The sequence below is a fragment of the Sceloporus occidentalis genome, unplaced genomic scaffold (genome assembly GCF_023333645.1).
Source record: "Sceloporus occidentalis isolate IW3139 unplaced genomic scaffold, rSceOcc1.0.p SCAF_76, whole genome shotgun sequence".
NCBI classification, from domain to species: Eukaryota; Metazoa; Chordata; class Lepidosauria; order Squamata; family Phrynosomatidae; genus Sceloporus; species Sceloporus occidentalis.
In genome coordinates, this window is record NW_028317056.1 from 718,693 (window position 1) to 731,914 (window position 13,222).

At 53.4% G+C, this 13,222-nt stretch overlaps 1 protein-coding gene across 2 annotated transcripts; it reads right to left on the reverse strand.

Annotated features, from left to right (window-relative positions):
• Positions 1–9,126: 9,126 nt before the first annotated feature.
• LOC149285647 (serine/threonine-protein kinase NLK2) lies at positions 9,127–12,918 on the reverse strand. 2 transcript variants are annotated; one of them, XM_089495002.1, is made up of 12 exons: positions 12,759–12,918; positions 12,659–12,719; positions 11,827–11,956; positions 11,172–11,227; positions 10,949–11,055; positions 10,769–10,854; positions 10,425–10,634; positions 10,191–10,292; positions 10,021–10,107; positions 9,707–9,905; positions 9,386–9,479; positions 9,127–9,175 (listed from the first exon to the last, which is right to left on the reverse strand). In XM_089495002.1, exons 1-12 carry the CDS (start codon positions 12,916–12,918, stop codon positions 9,127–9,129), a joined length of 1,341 nt encoding a protein of 446 aa, XP_089351128.1. The 2 variants fall into 2 exon arrangements, with proteins under 2 accessions (XP_089351128.1, XP_089351127.1); XM_089495001.1 differs by having other exon boundaries at positions 12,659–12,918.
• Positions 12,919–13,222: the final 304 nt, after the last annotated feature.

Here is a 13,222-nt window from a genome sequence, read left to right on the forward strand (position 1 = left end):
ACACCTTTTAGTACCAGGGTACATATAATTGGCTCCTATATTTTAAATCCTAGGGGGAAGGAATTAACTTACGCACCTCCCACTTCCTGACCAGTAAACTCCAGCTCAGGAAGTGATTTAGGGAGGATGTGCAGGGTAAAATGATTCCCCCAGTCCTCTGAGAATAGGATGGTCGATGTAAAGAAAGCCGGTGTCCCCATTTCCTTAAATCAGAGCAGCCTAAGGGGGGCCCGGGTTATTAACTCAGATGTCCCCTGAGGCACAAAAAGGCCAGTGCCACGAGTGACATGGGGTAATTTGTCACACATCACTCCTATCATGCAAAACACGTCCCTCCGTCACCCCTATCACACATCGCTCTCAGCTGGGGCCACCACGTTTTGCTGACCCATTTCCCGGACAATCTTTGAAGGGCTGCTCATGGAGGTCTGGCCAGGTTGTGGTTTAGTTCATTAGAGAGAAGAGAGAGAGAGAGAGAGAAAAAGCAATGAAAGACAAGCAAGAGGAAAGAGGGAGAGAAGAGAAAAGAAGAGATAAAACAAGAAAAAGGAGATGAGAGAGAATAGAAAAAAATTGTGTGTTAACCCTAACAAAGCCAGACACATAACAAGCATAGACTCACTCACACTAACACACCCAGACACACTCACACTAACACACCCAGACACACTTACACTAACACACCCAGACACTATGCAGGTGACTTACTCTACGTGACGTCACAGCCCGTCACCCAATGCTGCGCTAATACTGCGGGGTCATGTAAAATTATTCTGCTGAACCCCCTACATCCACCAACCCAGCAGTTTCCAGGGCAAAAAATTTAAATCTGAGACTTGGGACTTCCTCTTTGTTACGGGACTGTCCCCTCTTCACACCTATCACACAAAACAGCTCACTCTCCTCACACCTATCACACATCATAACTCACTCCCTATCACCGGCCAGCACATGCACAACCAGGTGGGCGTGGCTGTAGGCTGTCAGGCTGCTCTGATGCAATTCATAGGGGAGGGGCTTCGGAAGAATGACAGGACTCTGTTTCTAGGCAACTGTTGTATTTCAATAGACGTCTGAACACAGTTTTAAGTGTCAGGGGCATTAATAAGGAAACAAAGAGGCTGTACAGGAGGCAGAGGGGTATTTTAAGAGCGTCTGTGTGGAACAGAACCTTTAAATCCTTTGGTCCTTGGATCTGCCTCCTTCTTCCATGTCTCATCCTCTCTATTTGCCGGGGTCTGGGGCACATTACTAACATATCTGGGAACATGCAGGGTCCCTGGATCCGGAGCCCTCTGTTTTCGGGATATGGGTAGGTGGTCCCAATGGCCGCCATTGGACGTGGCCCGTGGAGGGGATGCTATAACTGACGTGGAGTTCTAGGTTAAGAAGGGTTTTCTTGGTAACTCACCTGCTCCGGCATCCAAGACAAATAATAATAAATAAATATTATTGGTCCTGCTGGATGTAGCTGGACGGCGGTCCTTCGATATCTGATCGTAGTTTACAGCTCACGAGGTCACCGCCAAGTACGTGAATTAGATCGTCAGCTTCTCTGGTTAAAGCACCGCAACACGATGTAGTTATAAGATCAGAGAATAGGCCGCGTTGGGGAGAAAATGGGATCTTTGGGGCGCCGACCATACCCTGCGGTGTTAGTTGAGCATCTCAGCACCACATGACATCATGGTGCAGTGGATTATCAGCTCTTCTGCAGAATCCCTTTTTTTTTTTGGTATGCAGATTAGAGCGCCAGCTCTGCAGAACACCCTACAAAATGACTGTGGCTGGACCTGCCTGCGCCCAGGGGTGGGTCCCTGTAACGCCTGACGCGTTTGCCTCCCCTACTCATATTTAATTAAAAGAAGAAAATGTGGTTATTCCAGTTTCTGTGACATGTTAACCCTTTGCGTAGACATACCTCGGGTGCTATTAAACTTGCCAAACCCTTTCACATACAGAACAAAACATGTACTCCTGGGTAGATAGGCAGAGTAGCTAAGGGGTTAAATACACAGTTACCCCAATGAGTGGAGTGGAAAATGGTTAAAAAATAATGGGGGCGGGGTACCTGCTTTCATATAGCCCCAGTGGGTATAGCTGTTAACCCTTTCCGTGACAGAGGTGGGGCATTTGTGCCATAAGCAGCCTGCGCCACCTATGACATCACGCAAACTGGGCTGGGCCCGGCGCCGGCCCAATGATTTAGGAGATAAAACCCAAAATCAGGAAAAAATGCTTTATTTTATAAAATATATTTAACATTTATCATAGATTAAAAAAACGCAAGCAACACTAAAGCAAAGAAATGAAAACACCAAAAAGTCTATATTTATCAGCAAAACCCACAAAAAATTGTGCCGTCCCGGCGATTATTATCCTGTAGAAACACGTATGACCCATCACGTGATAACGAGATTAAAAGCTCCCGATTGGCTGTTAGCTATATATATATATTACACTACAAATCCCATCATCCTCACCCCCACCAGAGATTTATGCTGGATGCAGAATATCCTACAGCTGGATGAGCATCATGGGAGTTGTATTACAAATGTCAGAGTACACAACCATGGAGGTTCTTGAAGCGTGGTGAAGCGTGAATAAATGCTCTATAAATGAATGCCGAGTATCTCTACGCTGCTTTGTTACAGAGATAAGGAACCGTCCACATGTATGATGATTACACAGAGTGGCAGGGGCATTGCTTACCTGTATTTAGGGTTGAAGGGGGCATTTACAGAGTGGTATTGGGATTACTGCCCTGTATTTTGGGTGGACGGGGCATTTACAGAGTGTTAACAGATTACTGCCCTGTATTTTGGGTGGACTGGGGTATTTACCCCCCCATTTTGGGAGGTCCCCATCAGAAGTCTCTGGTTATCTGCTCTACTAGAGGGTCTCACCACCATTTCCCGTTAATTCCTGTTCTGGAGGAGGGAGGGGGAACTGCTCCTCTGTTGCCCCTGGGTCTGTTGCCCCATCAGAGTCCTCCTCTAGCAGTGGTTTCTTTTCCTCTGAAGCCCCAGACTTCCCTTTCCCTTCCTTCTCCTTCTCATCTGCCGGTTCCTTCTCTCCTGCCTCCAGCTCATCCATCTCTTCCACCTTATCTCCCTTCTCACCAAACGTGGTCATCTCCTGGTCTCCGTCCATCAAAGTCACGGCCACAAAACTCCCATTTTCCATGGCGCCGTTCCCCATGTTTGGTGCTCCCTCTGCCAGCTCGGGCACCTGTCCAACCCATACATTTTTCTCATTGGCCTTACGACTCCTCTTGCTGAAGTTCCGAGATCCGCTGCGCCTCTTCTTTCTCACCAGCATTACGACCATAACGAGAAACAGCAGGGCCAGGAGTAGGATTACTGCCAAGACTACGTAGCCAAGCTTAGCTTTGCCGGGGTTTTTGCCCGGAGGAGAGGTGCTGTGGCCTACAACGGTCGTCCCTTCTGTTTCCAGATCCTTGGAAATGTCAAAGTCTTTGGTCTGGTCTCTGGTGGTGGTTGACGTATAGCTTGGGAGGTGGGAAGATGGAGAAGACATATTGGTGGTCATTTTTTCATCGGGATGACCGGTGGCAGCAGGGTCTTCTGAGGTTGTAGCGAGGGTGGTGTTGGAGGACAGACCATCATCAGTGAAGTTGTCTCTGACCTGGATAAAGCTAAGGGGAGTGCCCGTGCTCTCGTTTTCTCCTGGGTCCATGCTCAGAGGACCCCCAAGTGTTTGGGCTACCGGCCTATTTTTAGCATCTGTTTTGGAGGGAATGGTGTTAGGAACATGGCTGGGTGGTTCTTCTGTGGTCTCCTCTAATGTTTCAGTTGACACAGGTGTCGGGGTCACAGCCGAGACAACTGTCTGGGATCCACATAACGTCAAAGGAAGGAGGATGAAGAAAATAATCCAGTTGTTTTCCATAATGGGTCCAGGAGGCGCCGGCCCGGCTCTCGGTTCTCTGCTCGTCTCCCTTCCTCTTTTTTAGGTGGAGAAACCTGAGGATTTGGAAAACAATGAGGTGAAAAAAATATTCACAACAGCAGCTGGCACAAAGAACTGGAGAAGACTGGCACTGCCGCCATGCTGTATGTCAGTGAGCCTGGCACTGCCGCCATGCTGTATGTCAGTGAGCCTGGCACTGCCGCCATGCTGTATGTGAGTGAGGCTGGCACTGCCGCCATGCTGTATGTGAGTGAGCCTGGCACTGCCGCCATGCTGTATGTGAGTGAGCCTGGCACTGCCACCATGCTGTATGTGAGTGAGCCTGGCACTGCCGCCATGCTGTATGGGAGTGAGCCTGGCACTGCCACCATGCTGTATGTGAGTGAGCCTGGCACTGCCGCCATGCTGTATGGGAGTGAGGCTGGCACTGCCACCATGCTGTATGTCAGTGAGCCTGGCACTGCCACCATGCTGTATGTGAGTGAGCCTGGCAATGCTGCCATGCTGTATGTGTGTGAGCCTGGCACTGCCACCATGCTGTATGTGAGTGAGCCTGGCACTGCCGCCATGCTGTATGGGAGTGAGCCTGGCACTGCCACCATGCTGTATGTGGATGAGCAGAAGCCTTTACCTTCAGCGGAGGGATTTAGGAGTTGAACGCACCTCTCTCTTTCGCCCCTGGATGTCTCCGCAGATTGGTATCACCCGTCACGCAGCAATTGGCCTCCTCTTCTCGGTGCAATTTTGCAAGTTTCCTGTGGTGAGGAGCGGAAGAGAAAAGAAATCTGTCAGGGAGGAGCGGGTGGCTGTGGTTAGCGATGAGAACACGTCAAGAGATTGACCAACTTCCCCAGGTCCGCCAGTGGGACCCCGAATGAGGAGATGCCCCCCAATCCTCTGACGGCTGTGAGATGCTCTGTGAGGGGGACCACGTTCTAATACAAAGATGGAGTCTGACGTCTCTGACAGACTTCAACATTTACTGAATGACTGCACAGAACCCAAACCCAATGACTCGGGAATGAGAGGGAAGCGGCCTCGAGAACCTCCAAGAGACAACGGTCTCTAAATCACCGAGAGACAGCAGCCTCTCAAACCCAAAGAGACAACAGCCTCTCAAACCCCGAGAAATAATAGCCTACAAAGAGACAACAGCCTCTAAAAAGCAAAGAGAGACCCGGCTGCAGACGGAAGACGCTTTCCAGGACACGAAAGCCAGCCTGTCTCATTTACCTCAGTGCCTGTCTCATTTACCTCAGTGCCTGTCTCATTTACCTCAGTGCCTGTCTCTCTCTCCGTTACCTCAGTGCCTGTCTCTCTCTCCGTTACCTCAGTGCCTGTCTCTCTCTCCGTTACCTCAGTGCCTGTCTCTCTCTGTCTCTCTGCCCTCTCCTTTACCTCAGTGTCTGTCTTCCCATCTCTCGCTCTCTCTCCTTCATCTCTCTGTCTCTCTCCACGTCTCTCTCTCCTGTACCTCAGTGTCTTCTCTCTCTGTCTCCTTCTTTAGTTTATGGGGCAGAAAGACCTCCACAGGTTGACACGTGACGACTTTGATCCATGTACCTCTGCGCACACGCGACATACATGTACAGACATTCACACATGCAGAAAAGACACATGCGATCCACGTGCATGCACAGATATCAGACAGGCGTGTGGAAACGCACATATATGTCAGACACGTTACCCCTGCTCTGTAGTCCGCCTGCTGTGACATCTGCTGCATGTGAGCTGCGAGACCGCCGCATGTCACCGTATGTCAGCATTTCCTGAGTGAGGAAACCACCCGGCGCTCCCCACGCAGAGGATGTGACGGCACCTGGTGGCCCAACAGCCGGGCAAATTATGAAACCCACCCTACTGGTAACCCGATCGTCTCAGTGTCTTGGGGTGAAGGGGCAGATTCTGGGGTCACACAGTCCGGACTCCTTTATATTCTCCTCTGATTTATCTATATCACAGCTGGAAACCCTGCTTGAAGACAGGTGACTTCACTCAGAATATCTTTACCTCCTGACCAATCACAGTTTCCATGGAGACCAATATTAGAACCATTTTACTTCATTCAGAATATCTTTGTAGAGTGTCAGTTAGTGGAGTCTGAGAGACGGGAAGGGAGACCCTCGGCCTTTCCTTATAATACGCAGCGGGACCCCCGGCCTTTCCTTATAATACGCAGCGGGACCCCCAGCCTTGCCTTATAATACGCAGCGAGACCCCCGGCCTCTCCTTGTAATAAGACTCATGGACTGGTTGGGGGCACTGAAGTCACAGAGCGGGCCGTGTTAACTCTGTCCTGGGGGGGGTCACTTAATGAAAACGCGGACCCTCTAATAAGAAGTTACCAAACACACAAAAAAAGTCAAAAAATTTTATTTTTTCCCCCCATCTCTGTAAAAGTTCAGCTTAAACCCCCCAGCCGGTGGTCCGGTTACACGCGGGATCAGGACGCGCCCCCCAGAGACCCCCACGTCTCAGTGAGTCCACTTCTCCTTCTGCCACCAGAAATCATCGATGTCCTGCAGCGTGACCAGTGGCTGCCGCACTGCGATGTCTTCTGCGCCCGTGGCCTTGGTCGGGGCTTCCAGGGGGCAGCTGCTGGGCCGAGTTTCCACGTCCCATACCAGGTCGGTCTGGCTGTGGGAGGTTGGAGGGGTCGCCCATAACCCCTGGGGCAGAGAAGTGGCCGCTGTGACCTCGTATCGAGCGGCTGTGGTGGCCCGAGACAACCTGAAGCACAAGGTGATGGAGACGACCATGAACAGCCCGGTGAGGACGCCCAAAACGAGAATGGCCACGAGGCACTGGCCACAGAGCTCAGGGAGCCACTGGCCACTGGAGTGGGGCGGTGGGAGGGTGGAGGGAGCAGCAGCAGCCATGGAGCGAGAGCCTGAGAAGAGACACAAAGCACCGGCCATAAGCAGAGCACTACATGCGCGTGGGAGGCTGGCGTGGCTACGGCGTGCGAGGCTTCGGGAGGGTGGCGTGGCCCCCGCGTGCGAGGCTTCGGGAGGGTGGCGTGGCCCCCGCGTGCGAGGCTTCGGGAGGGTGGCGTGGCCCCCGCGTGCGAGGCTTCGGGAATGGAGGCCGGCGCTCTCTGGCCTTTACAAGCAGGCAGAGCAAAGTCCACGAATCAGGCAAAGGAAGGGACTGTGCCACCTGCGGGAAGCCGAGGGCGGTGGCAGCTCGTGGCAGAGCTAGCATTATCTGATCAGCTTCCAGTCCTGAAACCCTCTCCCTTCTCCTCCCCCCAAGCCTTACAAGGGCTGCCTGCACCAATCACCAACAACCAATAGGGGAGGAATAATACGGTGGGGAGGAATAATACGGTAGGGGAGGAACAATCCTGTAGATCCCGATAACTGAAAGTTAAGACAGCTGCCCCCATCAGGCAGGTTTCTGACTCATGGATATTTTTTCTTCTATAGGCTTATGATGCATGGACTATAGTAAAATATAAGATGGGGGGATATTCTAAGTGATGTGGCATCGATTGGTCACAGGGAGCCCCCACCCCCCATCACACACGCCCACGCGGCACTCTCTTTAAAAACGTAGCAAAAAAAACCCCCAAAACATTTATTCCAGCGTATATAAACGCACCTGTATAGCGCTCTTCTCTGTGTACGGCTGCGTGTCCAACTCTCTCGCAGGGGCTGCGCCTTGTGCTAAAAATTATCTACAATCCCCCCCCCCATACCGCGCATGAAGGCCCCGTTCCCGGCCCTCCGGACTTCTGTTTTAGGCAGAAGGCAGGATATTGCACCGTTTAGCTTAAAAACCACAAAAAACATTTTCAGAACTTCCTCTTACCACCTTTCAGCGCTAAAAAGGAAGCGACGCGGAGAGGGGGAGGGGCACGAGATCAGACATGGTGTGGAGTAGACATGGCGCTAGAGACCATGATAAGGAAAAAGAGGACCCCCCCCTCTCCCAGTCTGGGGCAAAACTTGTTGACATCTGTACAGGGGGGCAAAACAAAAAACAAACAAAACAGGACGCGGCGTTTAAAAGGCAGGACAGACTTTATTTAAGCCGCTGGATCCGACCAACAGACGTTAAACAAAACCTGGAGATGCTAAATTCAAGTTTTCAGGGATTTATCAGGGTTTTTTTTCACATTTAGGAAAAAAACAAAACAAAACATTTAAACAAAAATAAAACAGGTCATAATAAAAATAAACACTTAATGGAAGAGGTAGATCATTGAATGGGTTTCAAACCATTGGTACAGTGATCGATTTCACTCACCCCGACACAAAACGAGATACGCACATCTGTACAAACTTATAAGTTAAGGAGTCTGCGAGAGGAACATCAACAGTCAAATCTATTATCCCTTTAACCCATTACCTACAAGGAAGCTAATGGAGGCGCTTCCGGGAGAGCAGGGAATAAAGACTGCTGGATTTACCCGCCACATCACCACACAGTAAGGGGGCAAAAATATGGGTTTTTGGGATTTCAACAATATATTTTCACCTGCAGTACAAGCTATGGCCACTGGGTGGGGACTGTGGCGCAGTGGCGACGGGCAAACAACTCTGCAATACACATTGTGGCCACGGGGTGTCACTTCTGCACCACAAAGTCAGGTGAACAGGGAATACACACGGCGACCACTAGATGCCGCTGCTATTATGACACCAACATCTCCCTATGTGCACCGCTCTAGCCTTTCAAGAGTCATAGGATATTAAATATTATGAGGTTGGGGCAGGATAAGGGGGTATTTAACGGCTTCACTTGGGGTGGGGTAACAATTCTGCATTACTTGCTCCTATAACATCAATTACATTAAAAGTCTAATTAGAAACAAAGTGACCTGTCCCACAGTGAGCTTCAGGGACTCTCCAGGGCAGTGATGGGCAGGGAGATCAGGACAAGGCAGAAGAGTCTCTGTATAGAAAATATTTACAACATCCTTTATCCGTAAAGCGGTCCCTCGGCCGTCACTGCCCCCCCCCGGCCATCTAATCGGGTGAGATATGGAATCGCACAGCATCCTGGGACGTGAACACAGCTAACATACCAATTATAGAGAAAGGTGAGAACATTAAAACGGATCGAAAAGCAAAATTTGAGGAGAGAGAAGAGGTATCAGGAGAAGGACCCCGTGTACGGCGGTCAGACATCATGCTGTGAGGGACTGCCCCCCTCCGAGCCCAATTTCCCGAAATATGGGAAGGTCTCTCATCTTTCCTCCTTCTTGGACACTTTTGAGGAATGCCAAGCTGTGGATCTGCAGGGAACACAAAGACGCCAATGAGAAGCGGCAGATATTACCGGAACTGGGGGCAAAAAGGGCATCTGCGCAAGGGATGACGACATCTAGAAACATGGCCAATCTACCACCGTAAAGTCAGCGCAAACTGAAGAACCGAATACGTTCCCATCCCGTGGAGGGCTGACGAGGAACGTGCAGACAACACTCCACGCGGAGGCCACTCACCTGATGAAGGTTTTGAAGGCTGCGGAGTGCGGGTTGATGCACAGCGGGGGACGTTTCCCCTGCTGCTGATCGGTGATGAAACGATGAACCAGTTCTAGGTTTTAACAGAAAGCGAGAGTGAGTGACAGGGTAGAGGGAGTCTCGATACCTCTTATCGGGCCAACGGGGTAAGAGAGTCACAGGACCTCTAGATTCCACCTACAGAAGAGATCTCGCAGATCTAGAAAGACGAGGTGACCCTACAGGTTTGTCCATGTCGGCCCGATAAAAACGCAACAAATAAATCTTTTCATGATGCCAAAAACAGTAAGCCTCATTTACCTTTTACTTGCCAAACTGAAGTGAGGCTTTTCTCATAGGAGTCGTCGAACCGGCTGCTGGCCGTCGGCTCGAAGTCTGCAGTGTACACACGTCCCGAGGACACGGAATAGCAGCAATGACACATACAGGTGTGGTAGCGCAGACGGCCTTCTTCCAGGTACGGGTGAGTCAACGCGTCCTTGGCGGAGATCCGCTTCAGCTTAAAGGGTTAGAGAGACATTATGAGCCCTCTCCAAAGAGCGCTGGCCAAACGTGGTCCCAACACGAGACATGCAGAGCAAGCCAACGGCAGAAACACGACGAGGCGGACTCACCGGGTCAAAGAGCAGCATCCGGCACAAGAGGTGGACAGCCTCGTGGGTGGCTTCACCAGACAGCATGTAGAGCACCGAGAGGGACGGCTGCAGGAGAGACAGAAGGTAAATTGTCGAGGCCGCCGCAGACAACCCCTGCTCAGGAGACGACACAAAGGCCACCTACTTACCGGCTTGTGAGGGCCACGCAGGATATGAGCCCGAGCACCTTCACAGGCCGAGCGCATGGCGGTGAGAGGAGGGGTCCCCAGGAGATCAGTGATCAGATCCAACTGTACAGACAAAGGAGCGGAGTTACCAGGATGTACCCGACGGGACACTTCTGTGCCCCATTATACCCGGTACCCACCGACACGGGCCGTTGGTGGTGGTGGTGGGGGGGGGGGAAACACGCATCACGGTACCTGCTGGATGGGGCTCTGGGCCTGGAACAGGATCCTCCTCCCCAGGAGCTCGGCGAAAATACAGCCCACAGACCAGATATCGATGGCATTCCGGTAATGGCGGCTCCCCATGAGGATCTCGGGGGCGCGGTAATACTGGGTCACCACCTCCTGGGTCATGTGCTGAGACTCGTCCAATTCCTCGACCCGAGCCAGGCCAAAATCACAGATCTTCCGGAGAACACAAGAAAAGGTTACTAACGGGAAGAAAGACGGGAGGGCCGGTGGGGGCGAGGGCAGTAAAACAAAAAAAGGAGGGCCAGTGGGGGCAAGGGTAGTAAAGGGGGGTGGGGTTGGTCGCAGACCTTTAATACACAGTTGCTGTTGACCAGAAGGTTCCCCGGCTTGATGTCTCGGTGCAGGATGCCAGCCGAGTGCAGATACTTCAGCCCTGCATAGAAATGAAAGGTTTATAGTCTGTGCGGCGCCGGGGCTATTAGAACTGGCCCCGGGGCCTCCTCCCCTCCCCCCGCGGCTCTCCTCACCTCGCAGGATCTGGTACAGGAAGACCTTGATGTGGTCAGCGCTCAGCGGCTGCGGAGAGACGATCACCTTGTGCAGGTCGGTCTGCATCAGCTCCGTGATCACATATCTGCCCAAACCGGGTCAAGGATCACAGATTTGACCCCCGAGAATCACCGTAATTACCCCCCACCCCCTTCCACAACAACCCCCGCGGACCCCCAAGGCCGAGCACGAAAAGGATACATTTCTTCAAAGCAGTCAATCTGGGGGGGCTGCAGGATATCCAACGCCGAGAGGACCTGAGACAGAAGCAGGCGGAGTCAGAGAGAGAGAGAGAAAGCGGCAGGCGGAGTCAGAGAGAGAGAGAGAGAGAGAGAGAGAGAGAGAGAGAGAGAGAGAGGCAGGCGGAGTCAGAGAGCGGCAGGCGGAGTCAGAGAGCGGCAGGCGGAGTCAGAGAGAGCGGAAGGCGGAGTCAGAGAGAGCGGAAGGCGGAGTCAGAGAGAGCGGAAGGCGGAGTCAGAGAGAGCGGAAGGCGGAGTCAGAGAGAGCGGAAGGCGGAGTCAGAGAGAGAGAGAGAGAAAGCGGCAGGCGGAGTCAGAGAGAGAGAGAGAGAAAGCGGCAGGCGGAGTCAGAGAGAGAGAGAGAGAGAAAGCGGCAGGCGGAGTCAGAGAGAGAGAGAGAGAGAGAGAAAGCGGCAGGCGGAGTCAGAGAGAGAGAGCGAGAGCGAGAGCGAGAGAGGCAGGCGCCAGCTTCCGGCCCACAGATCAGACGTCACCACAACTAATACATCACAGACAAGCATGTCACGGAGCGCCCCGCCACTCGCACCGCCCCTGTTGTTGGTGGAGTGCGCGCCCTCCCCCCATCCCCCCATCCCCCCATCCCCGCGCGCCCTCACGTTGTCGTGTTTGAAGAAGCAGAGCATCTTGAGTTCCCTGAAGACTCTCTTGCAGGACACCAGGTTCTGGAAAACGTTCGGCATTTTCTTCAGGGCGACGCGCTTCCCATCCCGCGGATCGGTGACCGACCTGCCAATCACAGAACAGCCACGTCAGAGACACGCCCACCGGCCCCGCCAGGGGCCCCACACAGCGCCCACCCCCGGCTCCGGATCCAAAAGCCTGGCGGGGGCCACATCCGCTTATATAACGCACACAATACCAACACCTTGCGGACAGACGCGCATGCACTACTAACGCTAACTTATAGCCCCCTGCGGCCTGGATTCACAATATACACAGACCTGATATACAAAGCAGCGCCCATTTACCCCGCGGCGCCCGCATATATACACCCCCCCCGCAGTTACCCCGCGGCGCCCAGATATATACACCCCCCCCCGCAGTTACCCCGCGGCGCCTGGATATATACACCACCCCCCCACGGCGCCCGGATACATACATCCCCCCCCGCAGTTACCCCACGGCGCCCGGATATATACATCCCCCCCCGCAGTTACCCCGCAGCGCCCGGATATATACATCCCCCCCCGCAGTTACCCCGCAGCGCCCGGATATATACATCCCCCCCCCGCAGTTACCCCGTGGCGCCCAGATATATACACCCCCCCCCCCCGCAGTTACCCCGTGGCACCCGGATATATACATCCCCCGCGCAGTCTGCGTTGCCCTTGACCCTCCAGCAGAAACTGCCCAGCCCCCGACGCAGTCCTCACCTGACCCTGAACCCCATCTGCCCCAATAACTGCTGTGACCCCGAGCCATACTCACCACACCACGCCAAATGCCCCATATCCGATGGGCCGGTCCGGTTCTGGCTCCACTCTGCCCTCTCCATTGCATTGGGGGGCCCCAGGGTGATGGGGGGCACTGAGGGCCTGAGGGAGAGGGGAGGGCACAGCTGGCACCCCTCCCCCACTACCACCATTGTGACAGTAAAACTTCTGCCCCAGAGGCGGCTGGATAAGCCCCCCGAACACCCCGGTGCACAACTGCCCAGAGAGGGAGCGGCCGGGCCCCTGGAAAGCCATGGGGTAGTCTCTTTAAATACCCCAGCGAGTGGGGTAACACGCAGCTGTCCCCGGGGGCCGCTTGCACCGCTCTAATCTGCCCTGGGAGGGGCAGGTGACATGGTACCGGGGGTACGTGCGACTTATCTGCCCCCAACCCCCCCCTCCCGGTCAGGGGGTCCCTGCTCCTACTGCTCCGGAGACCCCGTGCCGCATCAGCTGGAACAATGCAGCCTCCCGGTATGCACCGCGGCGTATAGAGCCCGCCCCTTAAAGGGAACGCGCCCCTCCCCCACATATCCCATGCTATATCCTGCTGCCCCCG